Consider the following 25,847-nt stretch of genomic DNA (forward strand, 5'->3'; position numbering starts at 1 on the left):
CTCTCAGTGAAAAGGTTTCTTTTTTACCTCAGTGCTATGTTGTTGGAATGTTTATAGTTATAGAGCCCAAAAAGAAAATCTATCTATCCTGATATGGGTTGGTTAATCCAGATGATGTAATTTGTCAGGAGAGGATTCAACAGCCGCCATGTTGCCAAATGGATAAACATTCTCTCTTCAGTGAAGGGGGCACATTCCCAAGAATATGTTTTTGGTGCTTACCAAGAGGAGAGTGGTATAAAAGTTGATGAACAATGAATAAATATAAACTTCTAATGAATAAAAATAATTGCTTAAAGATCTTTATTTCATAAGATTTTGGTTTTCTGTTTGTTCATAGGAAGAAATCTTTCCTGTTTTCCGCTCTGTATGCTGCCTTTATCTTCGGTGGTCGGCACCTAATGAACAAACGGGCGAAGTTTGAACTGAGGAAGCCATTAGTGCTCTGGTCTCTGACCCTTGCAGTCTTCAGGTAGGTTTTTTTGTTTGTTGGTTTTTTTTCATTTTCCAAATAACATCCATCCATTTCATCAGACTCTGCTGAAAGAAGCAACAATCGAACATTTTATCATACATCTCATATTTTTGATTATTAAGGGTGGAAAATAAACCCATGTCCAGAGCGAAAGCCTTCATTGCAACCAGACTTACCACACTGTACTCAGGCTCTAATTTTGAGAGCTCTCAGGCCATCTCCTTTCTTGTCCAAACTGTTCATGCAGTAATTCAGTTTATGTCTTAGGACTAGAAGCAGAGCATCAACTCCATTATTTTTGTCATATAAGTATAGATGAAGGGCTAAATGAAAAGCCACAGCAGTAAACTGTGGAAGTGTATGGTAGAGTAGGGTTCCAATGTGGTGGGCATGCTGCTACTGACTAATACTTAATCAAAAATGGCTTTCAGGCATGTGACCAGACACTGGACACCTGTCTGTGTTAGTATCACTAGAGCAGAGAATGTTTTTGTTCCATATCCCCCAAAACATCCTCCACCCTCACTGCCTGAACTGACTCACAGGCATAGGCTTATGCAGCCAAGTCTTACTTTGCACTGGATAAAACTCATCATAGAGGCTGTCAGGACCAGGCCTGGTCTCTCCAGGGACATCTGCCAGCCAACATCCAGACCCACACCTGGAAGCCTGAAGGAACATTCCTAGTTTTGTAATATCTGGTGATTTGGCAATCATAAGGCGAATTAGCACACAGCTGGTGTCCAAACAGGTGCCAGAATTTACCTTCAGTGCTAACAAAGGCACCTGTTCTATTTGTGTTTTGCTTGTCAAAACCAGCAAATTGATAACTAGGCTTGGGGTGTAGGGGAGCAGGTATAGATAGATATGCTACAGAATAAAAACCTATTCATTTTAATATTTAAGAGCATTTCTACTTTTTTCATATTACATATTAACTGTTCTACCGCTAAGGAGAAATAGATGGTATCATTAAAAGCCTCTCATTAGTCACTTAAGGCTTATTAAAGATGATCAGGCAGGAGGAGGATTTTTGTTAACTGATGATCTGTACATCTCCATTAGGTTGGCTCCCTGCAACTAAAACACTCCTTTGCTTGCTACTACTGCATGCACTCTTTATTTCGGTGCATTTTGTAGGGTGCAACATTTGAGGTACTTGCGATTTGACTCTGTCACTAAAGACTCCTTCCATTTCAATATGTATCAGGTTGGAATTCTCTAATACAAAGCAGCATTTTCATTTTTATTTACATTGAAGGTTCACAGAGTATGCCTCACCTAAAGTATTTTGATATTTGAGGAAAAAATTATGCTAATGATGCCTTTCAGCATTTTACAGATCTTGAAAGATCCCTTGAGTCTTTATCTTTTGTTTTTGTTTTGTTTATTTTTTTGCGGTACACGGGCCTCTCACTGCTGTGGTCTCTCCCGTTGCGGAGTACAGGCTCTGGACGCGCAGGCTCAGCGGCCATGGCTCACGGGCCCAGCCGCTCCGCGGCATGTGGGATCTTCCCGGACCGGGACACGAACCTGCATCCCCTGCATCGGCAGGCGGACTCTCAACCGCTGCGCCACCAGGGGAAGCCCTGTTTTTTTTTTTGTTGTTGTTTTGTTTTTAACCTTAACATATATAAGCAGAGAAGAGAGTTCAAGGACCCCCATGCACCTGTTACCCTGCTTAAACAGTTATCAACAGTGTTAATCTTATTTCATCTATATCCCTACCAACCTCTCCCTTGTCCCCAAATTATTTGGAAGTAATAGAGACTCAAATATTTCTGAATGAAATGATACCATTTCTAAAAGTAGTCTTATTAAAAAATCGATCACAGTATCATTACCTCATCTAAATTAGTAATAATTCTTTATTATTGAGTGTTCCAGTTTCTCCAGTTGTCTTATAAATGGTTCTTTTTTATTACAATTTATTTTTAAGAATCCTGACCTAACTGACATACACACTACTATATATAAAATAGATAACTAATAAGGACCTAAAAAAAATAAACAATCCTGGTCCAGATAGGTTCACACATTTCCATTGGTTGATTTCTTTAAACTAAGAAGTTCTTCCTTCCTCTCCAAGCCCCTCCTCCCACTCATAATCCATCCTTTGGAGAATCCAAATCATTTTCCTTTTAGAGTTTCCCCCAGACTGGATGTTACTGATCATATTCTTCTGTCCCCTGTATTCTTTGTTAGTTGTTAGTTAGATCTAGAAATTTTATTATATTTAGGTTTAATGTTTGACAGAACTTTTTACAAGAAGTTAGTGTAGCAAAGGCAGGATAAATGCTTGATTCTTTGGTCATATTTAGCAGTTTCAAAAAAACACTTGATTACTTAGCATGTGAATAATGGGTTTTTTAAAGTATCATTAAGAGCTCATAGATTTATACTTTTTTACATGTCAATGATTTTGAGATGAATTTGGATTTGATGTATTGTAGTCTATTGCTATTATTCTTTTAGATGCTAAGTTATCCCATGTTTGGCTAGTGGGAGTTTCTTCAGATTGGCTCCTGAATCCTTGTCCATGTACTGAGTAGTGCTCATAGCTTGATTTTGTGTATGTGTGTGCATGTTTGTGTGTGTATGGGGGCGGGGGGCAGGGATGACAAGCTGTTGCAGGCCAAGCGTGTTGCCTATTCCTTGTCCAGAACTGGAACCAGTCATTTCTCAAAGGATCCCAAGTTCATCCCAAGTTCCCTTGGGAAAGGGAGATAGTATTTAGAAATGACTCTCTAAGTACTAGGGGTGGTTGTTGTCCCTAAGGTAGTTTTTATTTCTAGGCCTCTCAGGGGGCAGAAATAGAAAATTATTTATTTTTTGAAAGAAATGTATCCAGCATTAGTACTGATACCTCCAATTCATATTTATGCCTAGAGAGTTTTTACTTAATTACCTCATTTTCCCTTCCTCCTATGCCAAAATCCAAGTTCCCAATGTCAGCCAGTAATTACTCATTTACTTACCCCACAATGCATATGCAATAGTTGTTAACACTACCAAGTCTTTTTTAGATTGACAGGTTCTTTTTGCATCTTCCATTTCCTTAATTCTATTTGTTACTTTACTTTCTTCAGAGCCACGTTTTGTGTAAAATTTTAAAAGCTGGAACTACACAGAGGTGTCCAAGCATGGACTGTCTAGGGTCTTGTAAAAATTTATCATAATATTCTAATCAGTTATTTGGAAAACATTATTATGGAATTCTATGGTTGTATTAGTTGAACATGGTTCCATGTTAGGAAGAGTATATTGAGGTTTCTCTGTGCTTAAAGAAATCTAGTCAACAGTGTATTGAATGAAAAAGGCTACATACAGAATGATTTTTTATGTAATGTTTATGTAAATTTTACTCCTAGACATGAAACATGCTGTTCATTAATACATTTAAGTATTTGTAAAGTATCTAAAAAGATACTGGAAGAAAATATACTCAATTCTTACATCTATGGAAAGGCAGAGGAGACAGGCTTTTATTGATTGCCTACTATTTACTGGAAAATAAAGCAGAAAAAATTTCAGTGCTTGTAGAGCTTGGTTCTAGTGGACTGGTAGTTTGGAAGCAAAGAGGATTTAAATTTTTTTTGCTATGCGTTATCTTCCTTTTCAAAACAAATGAAGCAAACATAATATTGACAACTCGATTCTGGATATTGGCTGTTGATTATTCTTTGTGCTTTTCAGCATTCAAAACCTTTTCTAAAATATACACACATGCATATACAATCTCATACACAGCCTAGAGAATCTCAAGTGATATTTGCTCTTTATTTTAGAATCCAAATAGCTTTTGAATGAAATTGACATAAAGCATCAAAAATAAGCTTGTCTCACAAACAGATGTTTTGATGGGTATTAATAAAAATTCTCCTATCTTGGTCATATAAGATAACCTCATTATTACAAGAATATGTTTTTGTAGAAAATTTTGAATGGCTCTTACTATAATTCACAAATTTTTAAATCCACCTGTAAATGGTGTCTAATATAGAAGTATACAAAGTCCTTACAGAAGACACAGTCCTGCATCAGATGGTATGCAATTCAGTAGGACGCTAAGGACCAAACATCTACTCCACTCCCCACTCCTTACTACTAATAGGATGTGATATCATGGATTTGGAAAAAGAAAGAAAGAGAAAGAGAGCCAAACTTTTCTGTTAGAGGAATTAGAAATGAGGGGGTGGAGGGCAAAGAACAGTAAGATTTTTCTGAAAAGATTTTTTTATATATTTTACTGCTTAGAACTAATGTCTTTTCCCCAGCTTTTCAAGCTTGCCTATTAGCTCTTTATAGTAACTAGAGACCCAACTGTGACATATTTCCGGATACTCCAAACTGTGTTTACTCATGAACTGAGACAATTGGGTGGAAATTAAATCAGATATGTAGGCTCCCTAAGCAAAAAGAAAAACCCTCTCTTCTTACTGCTCTGCTTCAGAAAGAAGTGGGGAGTTTTGTATAATTTGGTGAGCATTACCTGTAGAATGTTTTCTTTCTTTCTCTTTACCTTTGGGTGTTGACTGAATATGAGAGCAGACTTCATACAGGCTGAATACAATATAGTTTATTGAAAGCTGTCATAAGTTTTGAAGGAGTAGATAGAATATGATCAAGTGAGGTTTTCCCTAGGCCCGCCATGGGTTTATTTCATTGGAGAATGATTTCTCTGGGGTTTTCTTGACAATTTCTTCCCATTACCCGCAAACCCCACTTCCCCTTTTAGATCTAAGCCATCAGCTTCTGGTGTCAATTAGTCTTTATGGATATGACTGGGTGGGGCACAGCAGCCTACTTCCACCCAACCCAAGGATAAGCATTTCCTTATTTGATGAGATAATTCCAGGTGGCGTTTGGCCCTACATGTTTGAATATTTCCTTGGGGAAAATTCTGAGAAAATTTCTGGTAACTTGAATTTGTAAGTCCTTTAGATGAGACTGTTGCTTATGGCAAACAGCATCAAACCTTTCAAGGTGCCAACCATCCATTCTTCCCAGACACTGCCAAGTCTTTAAATCATGCTGCTATGACATCTCACCTGGGTTACTTCAGTTGATTTGTAAAGGACTTTCTATGTATTGATTTAATAACTTCAAACCCTTCTAGATTGGGTGCAGATGTGCATGCTTCTGATTCAAGCAGCCTTTACCAGGTATCTGTCTGGCAGTGTTTGCCTCTCATTGGCAGCATAAGGAGCCTTCTTCTCGGTCTCTGACCCAGAGCAGGTCAAAGCAGGTTGTCTAGTCAGTGCACATTAGTGTTAATTACTTTGTGCTGCTTATTTATAGAGGCCAGTGTCACACCTGCTTCAAATATGTTTATTCCTGTTTCCTGGTGATTCACTCTGGCCTCAATTGTTTTATGCTTTATTTGCTCAAAGCCAGATTGTCTCACTTTACAGTTTGACTTTTTGCCTTGTTATTAACCAGCAATTTTCCCTGTTGAAACTCATTTTTATTTCCTGGCCATATTTTTATTTTGTCATTGAATTTCATCTTTGGCTTAAGTACAAAATATATTCAAGATGAATAGAAAATTACTCTTTTTCTTTATTTAGTAAGATTTTCATGAACAAAGAGCTTATATATAGCATAGGACACATTCAGAAAAGTATGTTTAACAGAGCAGAGCAGCAGATGAATGGCATTTAATCAAATCTATTCGTGGTTTTATACACACACCCATGAATATTTAATATTAGAAGAATTATTGGCAAGTGCCTTATTTTTAAAGAAACAGATATATAATAAAACCAACTGAAGCTGTTCAGATGAGAAAAATATGACACTTTAAAAACCCATATTGAAGGAGTTAAGTACATCATTGACCTGTAAAATGATGAAACATTGAAAATGACAAATTTCAGAACTTAATTTATACTCGAGCACCTTGTATCTAGTATTTTGCTATATGGTTGCCAGAAGTGGTCCTTAATCCACAGAGAACAACATTACAGATAATGATTACAGTGATATTAATGATATAAAGGAAATGGGTACATAAATTATAAATGTCATAGGAGAAAAGCTGCTATTTTATCAATAACAGATTATAAATTTCACATTTTAAGATGTAACATCAAAAGGGCAAAAGTAACAAAGCAAAAGATACTTCTAGAAAGCATATGCTGAGAAGTAAAAAAGCAAGCTGATGAATAATCATGGGAATGTGATACCACGTATGAAAAGTTTAATAACCCATAGCATAAAAACAATGTTTAAAAAGTTCAGGCTAGTGATTATATCTTTCCGGGGAGGCAGGGAGAGCGATGGGATCAAAGAGGGTCCAAAGGAGGCTTCCACTAATTTTGTATGACTTTGTCATGACAAAAAAGTTAAATAAGAAAAAGATAACTGTGTTTGATTCAAGTGTGGATAGCAACTAAAAGAAAGCTAGCAATTGTAGTCATTTTATAAGATCCTGGCAAAATGCAGGTGTATGTTAAACAAAGTAAGTTTATATCAAAACACAAACTTTGTACCCTATTGATCCAAACACACACCCCAATAATGGCAGATTTATAGTTGGAATTAAGAATGTTTTTTGTTTTCTGTTTTCTGACAGTGACCCTGAGTTCATTGTGTATGTGTAGCTGGAAGGATAATTTGGGAACCTTTCTTTTGGCCATTTATTGTGACACTAGTTGAATCACTTGACTCATTTTGAAAAACCAAGAGCAATTATATAAAGAAATGACAACTCTCCATCCTTTAAAGTGAGATAGAACTTATAAACTAGAATCCGTACTTCCTGGTGTGCTCTGGGTAACCTTAGTTTTATGCTATGCCTAGTGTCTTGGTGTAATTACTAACAGCTCCCCTTTCACTCTAGAAAATGGCCCACTTTGAATGGTAAATGATATGGTTAATCTGTTTATAACCCACTGAAGAATTGTGTTGGCTTCATAAAACAGAAAAAGGGAAAATTCCAACCATCATTTACCCAATTTCCCCTAACAAATCTTTATTTTTAGTATTGACCTCTTCTCTGAAACTTGCTCTTCTGTCTATAATATTTCCAAACATGTGACATATCATCACTCAAATTTAAAATATTCAAACCAGATGCCTTTTGGATAACCCTTTAAAATTTCTCAAAATTTGTCACTATTTTCCTAGTGAACATCTTTAAGTCATTCAAAATACTATAAAAATAACTCTTTCAACTGGTCACCAAGTTGTAAAATTCTTCTTAAATATCTCGAGTAGCTGTCTCATCTCCATTTCCACACCAGACACTCCAGTCATGGCCTTCATCACTTCACATCTTAAGTATTACAAACCACCAATTCCTGTTTCCCAAATGTTTTCTCCATCCAAGCTACTCACATACCATATCATCTCTGTGTTTAAACCTTAACTGAAATGCCCTTTTCTTTAGGTTGAAACTTCAACCTGCCCATAAAAAATTAGTCTTTCCTTGACCGACCTTTCACCATTGCCCTATGCAAACGTTCCATTCAAGCCGACATATGTCTCTGATCATTGCCCCCAAAACAAACATACTTTGCCCATGCTCGTTTCTTGTCTTTGAACCTATTATCCCTCCTCTTTCTCCATTCTTCCTCCATTTTTTTTCTTTAAGTCTTATTCATCTTAATTTAGGATGTCTTCTCTATAAAGGCTTCTCTGATCATTTCAGCCCATATCTCAGCTTCTACCGACCTTGTTGTTCATCATCATTTAACCAGGCTGTATGCTGCCTTACCCATGTACCCCCTGGGAGGCCATGTGAGTTCCTTGGAGCCAGAATTATGTCTGGCTGTTCCTGGAACACCTTGGCACACACACAGTTTCTGACTTAATGAATAAAAATCTCACACTTGGCCAGTTCTCCAGTCACGTGTAATCGACATTTTTATTCATTCCACTTGTTCGCCCTTTATATTTCTTGTATCAATTGCCGCAGACATGCCCCAGTCCGGTCTTCCTTTAGTATCAGGGGGCTTCACCTGTAGAAGTAGAAATGTGCTTCAAGAAATCTAGGATTGACGTCATACAGTTGAAGGAGCCTTCCAGAGGCCTGCAGAGCACTACACAGTGGGGCCTTTGTTACTCTCTGACCTCTCCTCCTCTCCCCTCTCTCCTCTCTCGGGCCAGAGTGGCAGCTGTGCTGTTCCTCAAACATGCTAGCAAAGCTGCTGCCTCAGGGCTCTCCCACTTGCCGCTCCATCTGCCCAGAACATTTCTTGCCCAATATTCTAACGCCTTGTCCGTCGCCTCCTTCAGACCGTTGCTCAAATTTCGCCTTCCCATCCCTGTCTAAAATCACATTATCCCCCATCTTCTCTCCTCCTTTTCCTTGCCTGATTTAGTTTTCTCCTTGACACGTATCACCTTTCGGCCCAGATTTGCCTTTCAAATTAAGAAAAAAATCCACTCCTAGTATAATGATCTAGTCCAAATAGGAGAAAAGTGTACAGGTTGTTGTTAATGTAGCAAGTTTTTAGAGGACCCAGACTGTCCCCAATGAGATACCTGAAGGGAGCTGCATGTTAATATAAGTCCAGGCAGCAGTGGCCTCTCGTATTCCCCGAACTGCTGTCCACTTACTTGACAACGTTTGCTTCTTTACAGTTGGAAATGCTATCCAGTAGTCATAGTTTTAGTAAATAATTTTTTCTACTTGTAAGAGTGAGAATTCTCTGTTCGTAAAACTGAAAACCATGGAAAAGCACAAACTCAAAACCTTTCATCTCACTACCCACAGATATTTGCTATTAATATTTTGGTGCATGCCCTTTCAATAATTTGATGTTAAGCTTGAGATTCCTTAATCATAATTTTAATTCTCTGCAATCCAATTAATATATTTGAGTTTGGACAAAAATAGGACTTCAGTAATATGTTTGTAGTTCAGGTGCTATAACAACTTAAAACAGGACACATAAGGCATTTTTTTTTTTTTTTTTTTTTTTTTTGCGTTACGCGGGCCTCTCACTGCTGTGGCCTCTCCCGCCGCGGAGCACAGGCTCTGGACGCGCAGGCTCAGCAGCCATGGCTCACGGGCCCAGCCGCTCTGCAGCATGTGGGATCTTCCCGGACCGGGGCACGAACCCGTGTCCCCTGCATCGGCAGGCGGACTCTCAACCACTGCGCCACCAGGGAAGCCCAAGGCATTTTAAATCATTTTACCAAAAGGAATTAGTATTTAAATAGCTGGAATAACATAGCTTTTCTGAAACTTGTGTGAGAAATAACAGCGTTCTCGAAGAGATTTCACAGTAATTTAGGATGTAAGTATAATAACTTCTGAAGCATTTGTTAAGGATTATTTTGAGTTAAGGCTGAGTTAAGGATCATTTTGCTTATAAACTTTTGGTATTACCTCACAAATCCTTAAAGGATCCTTCTTGTTTAGCAGGGTTTAAAAAATATATAAGATTTTGAACAAAAAATTGAATCCTTAAAAGAATCTTCAGACCTAACTTTTAATAAAATTGCCTAATTGCATAATCTGGAATGCATCAGATGCTGTGACATCCCATCCATTATTAAGATGAAGTAACCGCAGTAACCACAATTGTAGATTGGCTGAAAAAAACGAAATGAATAACATGGAAAAGTACTAGAAGTTTATTCTGGAGAGGCCTGTTTGCAAGCACAGAATTAACTGAAATACAGAGAGATAAAACTTCCTTCCTCTCGTGGTCCACATGTCCTCAAGGCATGGGGGTGAGTTAAGGACTATAGGAAAGACATGAGATTAGGGTTCAGTAAAGAAACATTAGTAACTCACCCTAGGGTTTAACCACAGCTGTTAGATCAATGGAAATATGAAACATCTATTGCAGGCCCCTTCCAACCTCAGTCTTGAAAGTATTGGCAGTCCTTTCATGAGATCTATCAATTTTTATTCTCTGTATTTCAACCAATAACTCCAAATAGTAACTGCTCGTCTATTTTTGATGCTGCTGTGAAACTGACAGGCTGCCCACATCCCACTTGATTTTGTATGTGAAAGAGGGGGCCCAGTTTTCTCCCTGGTAACCAGCAATTCTTTTAGCCCATGCCACCAATAGATGGATTACTTTAATCCATCGCTGGTTCTTCTTGGAACTCATTCCCTACCATTTGTTTCCAAAACTCTGTGAGTGCAAATTGGTGGGGACTGTTGGATCCCTTCTCATCACTTAAGACTGAATTGTCACGTATGGTAGAGGCTGCGGTACGAAGCAACCCTCACTGTATTCATTGCTATCCACTATTTTCTTTACAGTTTTCAGAATCCTGGGGTTTAGAAACAAATCTGTATGATTCAAATGATTGATCTGGGGCATAATACTTAATTGCTCTCACACTGCATTTTCCTAACAGCATAATATAGCAATGGTTTTCTTTTATTCTTTTCATTTCGTTACCGTTGGTAACATGGTGGACAAAAAGGTGGCTTTTTATATTTTTTTCTGTTCTGAGAAGCAGATGAGCAGGGTGATTAAACTAGCCGGGAGAGATTGTCATTGATTCTACGTATTTGTGTTAACACAAGCTGGAGCAGAAATCTTCAATACAGCTTATAGAATTGCCTATCATTTGAAGAAATTATGAATCATTAGCTATTCAGAGTTCTCTTATGCAGGAAGCAGGGATTTGGGTTCTCTGAAAGGGTTTAGCTTTAAGCTGGAGTTTATACTAGCTTGGTGCAAAAAAAAAAAAAAAAAAAAAATCAAAAGGGTCCAGGACAAGGCCACAGAGATCAAGAAAGAAGAGCTGAGGAAGAAAAATTGAATTTCTGCCTTTAAAAAGAACATGATTAAAACTCTAGAATTTTTCCAATTTTGAACAGACCGCCTGGCCCAGGAGGTTACATCTTAACTTCTCAAGACATTCTTGCCACCTCTTACATTTTTGCTGAGACCAAACACATCTTTTGTCACACCTAGCAGTGAAGGAATCACACTTGAGCATTCTCTAATCTGCTGATTGACACCTCTGAGATGTAAATATATGAAATTTCCTGTACTTCTTAAGAACTTACCCCTAAATGCATAGTGGAAAACTAGGTTAAAGTTCGAAGTCATTAAAAGTAAAGGCAAAGGCACGTTTTCCTGCCTTGTGTATTTCTTAAGTTGATAATATGTTTTCTTCCATCTTTGCCTGACCTGGAAATATTTTATTAACCTTTTTTCTGCCGTCCCTTTAGAATACATTCTATAATTCTTCCTTCACATTTATACACACAAGCTAAGACTACAAATGGAATTGGATCAGAAGATAGTTCTAAAGAATGTAAGTCAGGGAATTCCCTGGCAGTCCAATGGTTAGGACTCTGTGCTTCCACTGCAGGGGACCCGGGTTCAATCCCTGGTCAGGGAACTAAGATCCCACAAGCCACACGGCACGGCCAAAAACAAAAGAAGGAAAGTCAGATTTTCTTTGGCGTTTCCAAAGGGCTGCCTCCTGTGGCCCCGTGCGGGAGAGGCCTCCTCTTCTACTGCGTCTCCAGCTCCAGCACAAAATGATTCACAATTATGTCTCAAGCATACATGTGGATATGGATGGTGACTGGAAGGATAGTACATGCTACAAGCAATGTGTGGTACCCTTATGTGCAGGATGCTACTGGTGATGGGCACAGGTTGCATCTTTTTCAGAGTTCTGGTAGGCAGAAATATCAATGGAGGGCACTTCGCTTCTACTTCTGTTCCTACTGTACAGACGTTCCAGCGTAGATAAATGACCAATGATAAATCTTGCTGCTCAAAAAGAACCTACAGCGAAAACGTCACCCTGCTCCAAACACAGTCTAACCCACCCCCACCCCAAAACACACAAGATTCAGCAATGTTATGTGGAATTAAGGAAAAAAGCTTTAAGAGAATTTTGGTCTTTGCTCTTATAATGCTAACACCAATGATAGATATTGTTCACTGCGTGTTCATTAGGTACCTGGCACTGTGCTAAACTCATATATTGTCTTACCTAACTTTCACAGCTGCCTTGAGGTATATGCTTTCTCGTTTTACAAATGAGGAAACCAAGATTCTGAAAGATTTAAGTAATTTGCCCACATTTAACTCTAGGCAGTAAACCTAAAGCCTGTTGTATTTTACAAAGAAAATCACTGCAACATAAGACCCTACTGCCCTCTGGGTACCTAAGTTACGGCTCTCTTCCTCCTGCTCATATCATGCTCATCATCATGGCTGTGCTCATCATGCAGCCCAAAGCCCTTCAGGTAGAAACACTGAATTTGTAACACTTATGACTTGCTGTCTTGATGCAATGATAGCGTATCAGAACGATGAACAGCTTTGACAAGAAGAACAGTTGGCCCAGCTATTGAAAAGTTCTCATTGGGCAAGAATCTCATAATCCACAGTGTTAGCAGCTAACGTCCTGACCTTCTGCCTGCATCTCAAAAAAAGGCATGAGATCTATTAGGAGTGAAATTCAATTATTGAGAAATGCAGAAAGGCAAGGATGATCCATGTGTGAGACTGCTAGTGGAAATGGATACCAGGTGTGTAGGCAGCCTTGTATAGTTATATTCAGCCAAATGCATGTTTTCATACTCCATTGTGTCCATATTTCTTCATGAGGAGAAGACTGAACTTCTATTTCTTCATGAGAAGACTGAACTATTAATTTTGTCTTTTTTAAACATTTTATCCTAATGAAATATATGGTTATCACTTGGGTGATTCAATTTTTTTCCCTTTCTAGCGGATGTACTTTGATATATTTATATCAAATATATAATATATATATATAATAAAATATAAATATTAATAAAATATTAATATAAACAAAATAAAATATATAATAAATATATATGTTTATATATATTTGATATAAATATATCAAAGTAACATCTGCTAGAAAGGGAAAAAATTGAATAATCCAAATAAAAAAGACCTTAATTTGTTAGAGGAAAAAGAAATCTGTTGTGAAAGTTCTGGCTAAGTTCAATTGTAGAGTCTCTACATTAAAACACCAGTATACCCAAGTAAGTCCTTGTGGTTTCACTTGCTCTTGCTGCACCCAGCATTTGGAGAGAAAGTAATATTTGTTCTCATTTTGCCTCCCATAAAATATACAAGCCATTAACACCCTGATGTTGGCTTTGGTGAAAACAAACTCTGACCTTAGTTCCACTGAACACTTTGACTAGGAATCACTCAAGGGTTTGGAAGCTTCTGTACCAGTGCCTCTTGTTTTCTTGAAACTTCTAGGCAAAACCCTGTGAGACGTTCTATAAATCCTAAGTAGGCTTATAATTAAAAACACTCTTCAAAAATCAATGAAACCATGTATTTTTAATCTTTATTCAAAAAGGAAAGACAGAACCAAAGTGACTAATTTTTAAGGACAGAATGAGCAATCTTTTGACAAAATGAAGCTAGTAGAAATCACTTTGATTGGAAGTATTTTGTACCAAAAACCAACCAGAAAATAGGAGCTGCTTAAAAAAAATTAACTCCTCCTTTATCCCACCGTAAGTTTTAAATTATTGTTTCTTAATGCAGTTTAAGTAACTACACAAACAAGGTAAGGGCAAGTTTCTGCTGTGATCTTAATGACAGGTGCACTAAGAAACTCATTCAAGTATTTTTGCAGAATTAGGAGGAGTGTCAGAGACAGCTGGGCTTGCAAACCTTCCGGAAGTCTTTTATGGTTTCCTGTATTGGATCAAGTCCAAAAGTGAGAATAATTACCCTCTAGAACTGCCAAGTCTTCAGGCTGTTCAGATAACCCTGGTCTTGTAGTAGGAAATAAATGTGAGCCAAGGTACAAGAATAGTGACTGAATTTTATAAAACAATATTTCTAAGGAAGCAGTTTTCTCAGAAGTGGTCCTTTTGCTTTGACTAATAGAGTGCAAAGTAGAGAACCATCCAGTCAAAACCACAGACAATAAAGAAGAGAGGAAATCAGACTCATTATCCATTCCTAGGCTGCCTTAATAATCCAAGAGCTGAGGATTTCAACCAGGCTTCCTTGGGACTCTTATTTAGGTAATTCATGAAAGCCTTTGCTGGAGAGGGGAACAGGAAGTTTGAATGGGAAATTTTTATTGTTCTGAAAACTCTTTATTTTCCCAAAATTTTTAAGATTACCCTGATTTAAAGTTAACAGGTCCCCTCTGTTTAGAATAGAGAAGAAATGATAGGTTTTGCTCTAAATTTCCAAACCTAATGACTAGATCAGATGTTATATGCTGGGTGCTTTATCTACACGATCTTATGCTCACAACAGAAAATACTATCCTAGTGAGGTCACATTTTTTTCAGATGGGATGAGTTCTTCAGTATGCTCAAATATTTCAGAACTTTCATAATTCAAAAGCATTTTCCCGTAGGAATAATTTTAAACACAGTAAATAAATACATACCTAATAGTAACTTTTCTTCATATCTAACTTTTTTTCCTTCATTTGAATGTTTTTGGTTTCTGACACGTTTCTCTGTTCTATCACTAGCCCCACCCCCTTAATGAATACTTGGATACCATTGTTATAATTTATCAACAATGATTGTTGAAGTAACAGCCTGGTAGTCACCAAAATCACCCTTAAGTCTTCTTAAGATGAAGTAGGTACGGTACCTAAACAATAAAGTGGTTCAGAAGATAATGACCAAAGCTGTGGGTATTTCTGTTCTCCACTGATGCGGTGCTCCCATGGGCAGCATTGTAAAGGTAGTTTAAATCAGTCGAGCCACCAGCTTTGAAATTGTGTGATTCTTTTCTTTTATTTTTGGCTGCATTGGGTCTTTGTTACTGCGCGCAGCCTTTCTAGTTGCGGAGAGCGGGGGCTACTCTTAGTCGCCGTGCGCGGGCTTCTCATTGCGGTGGCTTCTCTTGTTGCGGAGCATGGGTTCTAGGTGCGCAGGCTTCAGTAGTTGCAGCACGTGGGCTCAGTGGTTGCAGCACATGGGCCCTAGAGCTCATGGGCTCAGTAGTCGTGGCACGCGGGCTCTAGGGCACATGGGCTTCACTAGTTGTGGCACATGGGCTTAGTTGCTCCGCGGCATGTGGGATATTCCCAGACCAGGGATTGAACCCGTGTCCCCTGCATTGGCAGGCGGATTCTTAATCACTGTGTCACCAGGGCAGTCCCGAAAATGTGTGATTCTTGAGTATATTTTAGATGTAGGGAATTCATATTCCTTCAAATTTTACATACATCTTGATTAATATTGTATATGCGTCGATATTTCACAGTGTCATGATCGAAATCCATATAAAATGCAACTGTGTCCCTATTTTGCAAAAGAAGGAACCGATGCTTAGAGTGATGAAGAAATTTACCCATGGACGTACAGCTTATAGGTGAATCACGTTATAGATTCACTTATAGAATCACTTTTAGTTGGTCTGACTCAAAAGCCCATGCTCTTTCCTCAAGGCCATGCTGCTCACGTAACTGGGAAAATCAGAAATAGAGGTCCTAAATCCAGAAAGACTTTATGAGTGGCTTACATAAGAGGGGAATATGATTTTATAAGCCAGGGAAGGAGGAGAAACTACTGAGTTTCTCAAACTGTAACCACATGCATCAAAACATCTGGAATGTCTATTAAAAATTCCCTTTTCTGGGTCTTTCCCCAAAGCTATTAAATTGGAGCCCCTGGTGGTGGAGCTTAGAAATCTGCATTTTTATCGACCTCCATGGTTTACTGTCGTTAAAATTTCTGTCTAATTTCAGGGCTCTTATATGCCCCTGACACATTACCCTTCCCCCCACTGCCCGGGTCCAGGGACATCCCTACCCACACACATGCACACACATTGGCAATAGAACAGCTAAAGACTTTCAGGAGATGTTTAGTAGCTGAGAAGTCCAGTGCATGGTGAGCTGCTTTGCAGAGGTATCAGACTGTGACTTGCCAACCACGGCATACTTGACCCTTACTCATGCATTTCTTATTGTGCCTCTGACTTTTTACAGACATTTCCTCCAGCACCATGGACCAGTCTCTGGGTGCTTGCACCTGAGATAACAGCAGTGCTCTGGTAACCTTTCACTCAGGGCATTATATCTCAATCAGCTTCCTGATGAATCGGCTCTCTGGTCGACCTAAAGCCATCTTGGCAGAGCCAGGGGAGGCAAAGCCAGCCCCACAGCCATGTCTCAGACCTCTGCTATGACTTCCTACAAGGGAAATGTCTCCATGATTCTGCCTTCTCCACCCCACCTCCCTCCACTCAACACACACATATGACTTGCCAGATCTCGAGTTCCTCTTTCATTATAGGTTTGTGTTTTCTCTCTTGACTGTCCCATCCTCCCTCAGAATCAACATTGTCTGAACCAGTTTTATGGAAAATGTTCATAGCTGGTCCTTTAACTCAATAATTCCGCCACTGGGAATTTATCCCAAGGAAATAATGCAAAACAAGGAGAGGCTTCATGTATAATGATGTTTAGGGCAGCACTATTGACACTTAAAGGTAATCAGAAGCAATGTAGAGAGAAATGTGAAAAGGAGGGAGTGCAAGCATCTGGTGGAATAGTGATGCAGATATTAACTAGGGGGTTCAGGAAGACTAGGTAGCAACCTGGGAAAATGGCTGATGATAAGTAAGAAATGTACCTAGGTAGGCTGCTGTACTTAGGTACTATAAGCTCAACCATGAATAGAAAATGAGCAAGAATGGAAGGTAATAAAAATTATGATCATTGTGTTATGTTGATAGGGTCATGACTAGTCTTTTCCCCTCTATTTCCTAAAGTATATATGCTGTAATTAAACTATGGGTTTTTTTATTTCTGTTTTTGTTTTTTTTAATAAAGCTCATCAAACTCTGCAATCAAAATGGCCTGATTACCTCCTATTCCCGAAGCTGAATACAGGGAGTAACCTTTGCCCTCACCCTCATCTGCTCAGGGCAGCTCTCTGCTCAGGTGGCATCTCTAACGGACCTCAGAGCAGTCTCCTCACACTACCTCTGCCACAGTGCTCAGTTGCACACCTCTGCTCTGACCTCTGAAAGTTGAAGCGTCCAAGGGCTCAGTTAGGTGCTCCCTTTTCCCCTCTATTTCAGTTCTCTCCCTAAGTGATCTCATCTCATTCAGCACATGCTTAAATATCAGATGACTCTCCAATGAAGTGTCCAGCCCTGATCTCTTCCCTAAACTACAAACTTTCCTTCATCTGAAAGCTATTTCATCTTCACTTGGATGTGCATATGATATGCCTCTCATATCTAATATATCTAAACAGAGCTCTGGATTTCCTCTCTACCCACTCCCCAATACGACTTCATTAATTAATTAACATGCAAATAAATTAATAATTAAGCCGATTCCTCTCTATCTCAGTACCTAGCATTATTATCCACCCTTGTTCATCAGGTCAAAAATCTTAGTCTTCTTCCTTGTTATCTGGCACCACACATGGTGTTTCAGGATGTCCTGTCAGGTATACAGATTTGTCTACTTCTTTCTGTTCATCCCTGCTGTGACCACATACCAGCCAGCATCATCTTTCATTTGGAAATGAGATATATAATATCCGTTTAAATGTTCTCCCTGGTGGATTTCTTATATAGTGATAAATCATTATCTTTTAATATTGATAATAATTATACATTAGTCTTAATTATATTAACTATTAATGTTATATTGATTATTGTAGCATTTCTGATTGTATTATAGTCCATTCTTCACACAGCAGTCTGAGTTATCATTAAAAACATAAAGCACATCATGTCACTCCCCTGCTTAAAATCCACCAATGCTTATGCAGTACAGTTAGAATAAAATAAATTTTATGGTTTTGATTATTAATTCTTAATATTACTATCACTGTAACCACATAAAAATCCTCAAAGGCCGTACAAGTGCTAGTCCTGCTCACCTGTTGAACCACGTTCCCCTGTAGCCCCTGTCGCTGCCAGCCTCGCCGGCCTCGCAGCACAAGCACATGCAGCTCACTCCTGCTTTGCCATTGTCCGTCCCTCTACCTGCCTTGTTCTTCTCCAGGTCTTGGCCAGACTGGCTCCTTCTCATTAGCTCACATGTCACCTCCTCTGAGAGGCCTCCTCTAACCTCAGCAGATGATCTTGCTGTCCCCCATCCTTAATCATTATCACCTCACCCAATTTTATTATCATTATGGCACTTGCCACTATCTGAAATCTTTAAGCTATTTGTTATGTATTGTTATCTGCCCCACACAGACACTAGAATATAGGCTCTGACACTAGGTTCCTTGTCTTTTTCTCTCTTTTTAATCCCTTGAACCTAAAAAGAACTTGTACCTAAAAAGAATTTAGTATGTAGTAGGCATAGAATAAGGTTTTTGGATTTTTTTTGTAAGCCTTTTTATTTTGGGTATATCATATATACAGAAAAATGCACACATAGTAAATGTAGAACTCAATGATTTTTTTCTAACAAAGTGAACTCACTTGTGTAAAACCCATCCAGATCAAGATATAAAACATTACCAGCACCTTGGAAGCATCTCTCTGTGCCCCTTCCCAAGTATTATCTCCCCAGAAGTAACTACTATGCTGACTTCTATCATCAGATTAATTTGACTCTATTTGAACTTCATATGAACAGAATCACACAATATATACACCCTTGTGTATCTGGAATTTTTCTTTCATTATACTTGTAGGAAGCATACATGTTTTACATGTAGCAGTACTGTATAGTAATTCATTTATTCATTTTATTTTACTCTATCATAGGTAGACATTTGGGTTGTTTTACTATGGAGATATTATGAAAAATGCTGCTGTGAACATTTGTATACCTGTCTTTTAGTGTGCACTATGTTGGCATTTCTGTTGGGTTTTTACCTAAAAGAGGAATTGCTCAGTCAGAGGGTTTGGCTTTAGGAAATTCTGCCAAACAGTTTTCCAAAGAGTTTATACCAATTTAAGTTCTCACCAACAGCATGTGAAAATTCCAGTTGCTCCCCATTCTCACCAACCATTGATATTGTCCATTTCCCTTAGCTTTAGCAATTCTGATGGGTAACTTAGTCGTTTCTTCTTTTGAACTAAATCAGCTGCCTGGGTGGATTAAATCTCCGAGAACGTCTTTTTTTTTCCTATTGCTGTTGTATGTTTGTCAGCGGATCATAGGAACATTCACACTGTGAGGAATAAAAAGGTAGCTGTAGCTAGGATAAAATCATTTTTTAAAATGAATAACCTCAGGTAGAAACAATCGGATAAAATTAAAATTTTCTAAAGGGATATCTGTGCTCTGATTTTGCTCACGTTGGGTGCCAGATTCTTGTCTCAGTATTCAAGTAAGGTTTATGAGTTATGATATTTACATGTAACAATACCAAGGGGTTCCTTAATTTGAAATGTCTATGGAGTTGCTAAGGGGTTTGTGGATAACGGTCAAGGTCATTATGATTCTATAATGAAAACTTGATACAGCCTATCATATATAGTTATATACAGTACGTTTTAGAGAATAGCTCTGATTTCACCCTCATCCTCTCATGCTTTGTAGCATTCTTGTCCCAAGACATTGGTACTAATGTTTATCTCTTTTTCCTTCAGCCACTCATCACTAATTCTTCTTCTCTACTGATAAAGGGATTCAATTCATAGCTTCAAGTGCTGAGTCATTATCAGGCAATTTCTTCAACTTGCCTGATATTGGTTTGGTGTTGATACTGACTGTGACCATGTGATACTGGAGCTCAGTTTTATACTCTGCTTGTTAGAGATTACCATTTCTGTACTGTAATACTTCCATGCAACACCTCTATGCCTGTAATAATTTTGATGAAGTTGGGTTTCATTCTATCATCTCTTCATTGTTGGAAACTTTGATTTATTTCAGAAAGTCATTTTAGTATTTTTATCAAAGACGTATATGTCACCTACGTTTGGACTTTTTGATTTGTCTTTGGTTCCAATATTTTATTTATTTATTTATTTATTTTTTAATTTTTTTAATTTTTTTTTTTTTTTTTTTGCGGTACGTGGGCCTCTCTCACTGTTGTGGCCTCTCCCGTTGCGGAGCACAGGCTCTGGATGCGCAGGCTCAGTGGCCATGGCTCACGGGCCCAGCCACTCCACAGCATGTGGGATCTTCCCGGACCAGGGCACGAACCCATATCCCCTGCATCAGCAGGCGGACTCTCAACCACTGTGCCACCAGGGAAGCCCTGGTTCCAATATTTTAAATCATTAACTGGAAAATCCATCTAATTTGTGTTCTTGAAGTGATTGCCCAAGGTACAGGAGTTTGGACTGGGAGATGGATTTGGCACTCTTTTGATTTAGGTAACATTTTGGCTAGGTAACATTTTAGGTGGCATTTCTCCCAGAATAACAAATTTTCCTGATATACTATCTTTCTCCCCACTTTAAAATGTAAGCTCCAAGAAATTCGAGACCTATCTATTGAGTTTACTGTTGTATGCTCAGTGCCTAATGTCTTTCTAAACTTCCTAAACCTTTCTAAACTTCTCCAGGCCCTAAAATTTCAGGACTCTCCTTCACTCAAAATAGCGCCTGAAACATATAAAGCACTCAAGAAGTAATTGGTTGAATGCATGAATGATTAAAAACTCCTATCCCTTCCCTGTCTGGAATTTTTTAGGGACCTGGACTCTATCTGCACTGGTATTAGTTGAAAAGTCACCTAACACCCCAGGAAGAGTAAGGGAGTATCAGTCATTCCCTTCTCCAATCTCATTTGTCTTTAACATCTAATTGAGAAATTATGGGAATTTCCAGTAGAGGTGGAGCAGCAGAAGAATCTGTACTTTGAAACTCAAAGTTTTGATGGGCTGTGGGTTATGGGAAAGGAAAGGAGTCAGGACAAGGGAGAAGGCCAGAAAGGGAGGTCGGAAATGCCACACACAAACCAAATGCCTCCCATTTGTGTTCTAGGCTATATTTTTTCTTTTCCCTTCTCAAACATCAGATGGAAACTGGCTTCTCCTCCAGAGGAGAGAAAAGCCCTAAAACCTCAGGGTCCCATCTTCTTTGCTGGGATGGCTGGGAAGTCAGGGGCAGAGGTGGAGGAAATTCCCCTTGTTCCTCAGGCTCACGTTTGATAAGGAAGTGAGAAGACCTTCTCCCCTGAGGAAATTTACAGAGGTCTGGAGAGTTCAACTGTGCATGAGGAGGCCATTCGGAAAGTTCAATAGCGCGGTGATCTGTGAGACGAGAGAAAGCAAAGTCCCCTGACTTTGGGAAACCTTTGGGTTTTTTTGTTTTTGTTTTTGTTTTGTTTTAAAATTTATTTATTTATTTTATTCTTGGCTACATCAGATCTTAGCTGTGACACGTGGGATCGTCGTTGCGGCATACGGGATCTTTCTTTGGGGCGCATGGGTTTCTCTCTAGTTGTGGCGCATGGGCTCCAGGGTGCGTGGGCTCTGTAGTTGGGGGCGCATGGGCTCTCTAGTTGAGGTGCGCAGGCTCAGTAGTTGTGGCGGGCATGGGCTGAGTTGCCCCTCAGCAGGTGGGATCTTAGTTCCCTGACCAGGAATCAAACCCACGTCCCCTGCATTAGAAGGCAGATTCTTTACCACTGGACCACCAGGGAAGTCCCTGGAAACCTTTGTTTTTATTACCCAATCCTACTCATAATCATAACTACCATAGCACACAAATATCCATTGAGTTCCTATTCATAGGGCCCAGGGTAACTCACAGGCCCAAACCACTTCTAGCCTTAGGTACCAAACACTTTTAAGATAATTTGTGAAAGCACACTTAATGGTTGTTAAAACTTTTCCTGCCTTGAGGGTTGAAAAAAAAATTCCTCTGTGGGAAGAAAGAGGAATAGGACTGATGGAATGCCAAACCAGTCCAGGTGTAAAGTGTGCTTCCATGTGGTATGAAACATATGAGCTGGAGATATCTCCATGCACTTGCAGTCCCAACCAAGTGCTTGAATGGGCTTGAGATTTTTTCCAGTATTAACACAAGGGATCAAAGCTTTAATGCTCTCTATTTTTGTGGTTAACATTGTTGTTGTTTTCAATCATTAATGTGTTAGTAGTCAGGTATGATTTCTTAACTAAGAGACAAATATATACATAGATGTCTTTTCTTAAAAGTTAACCAGAATATTGTCATTCAGCTCTAACAGATTGACCTTAAAATTTTTTGTGTTTGAGGAAGAAAGAAATGCACCAAAATAAACTGAGTAGTAGGAGAGTGTAAGCATGTTCCTAGCTCTTACAGATTCACAGAACACAGTTACTATGTGTGTTTGCTTCAACAGAAATTGGAGAGATTATAGATGAAAATGATGTATGGAGGGAGAAAAGAAGTAGTTGAGGGAGATTAAGAGGTACAAACTTCCAAGGTGCAAAATAAGTCACAGGGATGAAACATGAGTGTAGGGAATACAGGCAATAATTATGTAGTATCTTTGTATGGTGACAGATGGTAACTAGACTTGTTGGGTTGATCATTTTGAAATATATAGAAATATTGAATCACTATGTCATGTATCAGGAACTAACACAATGTTGTAGATCAATTATACTTAAAAAACAAACAAACTCATAGAAAAAGTGATTCGATTTTTGGTCACCAGAGGTGGGGTGTGGGAGGGGAAGTTAGATGAAGGTGGTCAAAATGTACAAAATTCCAGTTATAAGATAAATAAGTGCTAAGGATGTAAGTTACCATGTGATCAATATAATGAACATTGCTGCATGTTATATATGAAAGTGATTAAGAGAGGAAACCCTAAGAGTGCTCATCACAAGGGGAAAAAGTTTTTTTGTATTTCTTTAATCTTGTATCTACATGAGATGATGGCTGTTCACTAAACTTGATTGTGGTCATCATCTCATGATGTAGATACGTCAAACCATTATGTTGTACCCTTTAAACTTATGCAGTTCTGTAGGCCAATTATATGTCAATAAAATTGGAAGAAAAAATGATGTAGTCAGGAAAAGATTTGTTGATGAAAGACTGGTGTTATCAATGATAATGTTTTACTGTTGACTAGTGAATAATTTTAACATCCATCAGCTTATGTGATCCTCATGACACCTTGTGATGTAGGCAGAATATTAGACAATGCCATTTTCATTTTACAAAGGAAGTGAGAAGATTTATGGGACGTGCCCTAAAGCACTCAGTACTTGGAGGAATCTGGTTGCCAGATTTTCTTTGCCTAACACCAGGGTGCCTCTCTGATAACACCTTAAACTTCTAGAGGATGCCTTAGTCATCAGAAATATTTTCATATAAATTATCTCAATGGATATTATATTTTACTGGTGATTAACATTACCTTTCTACATGAATAGTCTTATTTAGGGATGTGCATGTCTTGTTTAATTGGGTGAAGACAGATGAAATTTTTCATATAAAACTTTTCATAGGCATAATAATTTAAAGTAGTCATTTTGGTCATCTCCACTTTTTGCTGCTAGTTGATAACAGATTTGTCTCTACTCAAAAATCTGGATTAATAGGAAAAATGGAAACAGACAGTAAGCAAGCCAAGGGTCTATAGAAGAGGAGTTAAGGAGCAGAGTGGATTTTTCTTCTTCCATTAGACCTGGTATACCCAAATGTATCACAATGTGCTTGTTTATGCTATGATTTCTGTTTTCAAAATTATTTTGTGATGAAATTGGGACCATGAGTTCCTGTGGCCTCATTGTACAGGACTGTGGGAGGCTATACTTTGGGCTTTGAGGTGCAGGAGAGGGAAAACTCTCGGACTTCCATGGAGCCATGGGAAGTTCGTGAAATGGAAGTGAGAGGATCCCACAGCAGACATTAGTCTGCTATTCAAAAAGGTCAGAGTAGCCATGCCAGCATGTTGACATTTTTAAGAAAGGGATTCAGAATTGGCCATGAGTTCAGAGATTGTAAGTGCTGTTTAGGGTTTGTGGCTGGGGTCTCTTTCGGAGGAGTCGTTGAGCTCTGCAGTATTAGTCACTGCCAACCACTGCCGGTGTGTCACTTTTGAAGAGTGACGCATCTGGTCTCCATCTATAAACACCTTACAGTTGAAGAGGTTGAGTTTCACCTGGAAGATACATTTCCAGCGATTCCTAGGAATAGCACTACAATGAATTTTCACAACTGCCACTTTTTAACCTGCAGGCTCAATGTTCTGAGATCACCAGTTAGCTGCTAAGACTTAGGCTCTCTCTAGTAAGTCAGTAGCTCTCATTGAAGGGCTCCAATCAATATCTATCTGTCTATCTGTCCATCCCTCTAGTTTCATGACGGTGGTGGTGAATTGATCTGTGTGAGAACTACTGTATTTCTGATGCAAAAGACCCAAAGATGGGGAGGCTGGTTCTCCCGTTATCACATTATAAAGTTGCCAAAGAGCTCACCATATGTTTCAGGCCATGTGATCCTTTGGCAAATCTCCCAGAAATTTCCCTGGAGATCTGTATATCCCTATCTTAAAAAAATACATTAACACAAGATATGTTTTAGAAAGGAATATCTTTTCCTTTCCTACTATCTCTTTTCGGTGGTGGTGTTTGAGTGATCTCTTAAACTCTTTTCAATAGGAGTAAGGTATGGCACAGGGCCTATCACCTGGTAGGCATTTGTACTTAATAAATATTTATGAAATGAATATTGTTTAAACTTACTTTCTTTGGTATGTCTTGTGATTATAGTCATTCAATTATGGTGAATGATGATGAAAATTTCAGAAAAAATAAGTCAATGAGCTGCTTTAAAAGATTAAAAATTTATCTAATGGATTTTTAGATTAATAGCCCAAAGAAAGGAATTGGGCACATAAAGAGTGAGAAACTTATGACTTATGTTTCCTCCCTTTCTTTTATAGTTATAATATGATCTGACAGAAGTTTAGGGCTCAAATCCTAAAGGACATTCCTAGTCCCCAATTTTAAGGATGTGGAAAACTGAGGGTCATGGTGACTTTTTCTCCTCCTTCCCTCCCTTCTTTCCTTCTTTTTTGTTTCAGTTTTTGCATTAGGTTGGGTTGGGGAAGAGACTGTTTATACAGATAATGTTATACATCATCAACTCAAGTATTCTCCCAATGAAATTTTTATTAATCATCCCTCAGGAAAAAAAAAATGTTTGGTTTCCTCTTGCAGTTGTGAAACCTAGTTAAGACTGTGCAATGGAGTTAATGGGTCAATGCTGTTAGTCTTGGCACTGGAGTTATCACTGTCCTAGTAATTTGGGAACATTCCAAAAGAGATTAAGAGTTTTTCTCAAAGGAGCAAAGTTTTCTATAGAAACAAGACGTTTAACCACTTTTGTGGTTCTGGTGAGTTTTTGGCTTCAACGTTAATCTCTGTTATGCCCACATTTATTTTCAGGTTCTTTTTAGTTCATACAAGTCTCTTACTTTAATTTTCTGCCATACTTAATAGGGGTCACTAAGGTAAGACTTTATCTCTTTGTTCCCATTTGTAAAAGTCCAGAAACCAGCACACTGTTCTTTCCATATG

At 38.5% G+C, this 25,847-nt stretch overlaps 1 protein-coding gene across 1 annotated transcript in view; it reads left to right on the forward strand.

Moving 5' to 3' along the window:
- The window catches only part of ELOVL6 (ELOVL fatty acid elongase 6), a gene marked incomplete at both ends in the record, with an annotated part of 140,146 nt that overhangs the window by 87,420 nt on the left and 26,879 nt on the right, over positions 1-25,847 (forward strand). The window contains one exon of the mRNA XM_079722893.1: positions 341-472. Within this exon, the coding sequence (XP_079579019.1) occupies positions 341-472 (132 nt within the window). The remainder of the gene's footprint in view (positions 1-340; positions 473-25,847) is intronic.

This window comes from Hyperoodon ampullatus (genome assembly GCF_949752795.1).
Source record: "Hyperoodon ampullatus genome assembly, chromosome: 1".
Taxonomy (NCBI): domain Eukaryota; kingdom Metazoa; phylum Chordata; class Mammalia; order Artiodactyla; family Ziphiidae; genus Hyperoodon; species Hyperoodon ampullatus.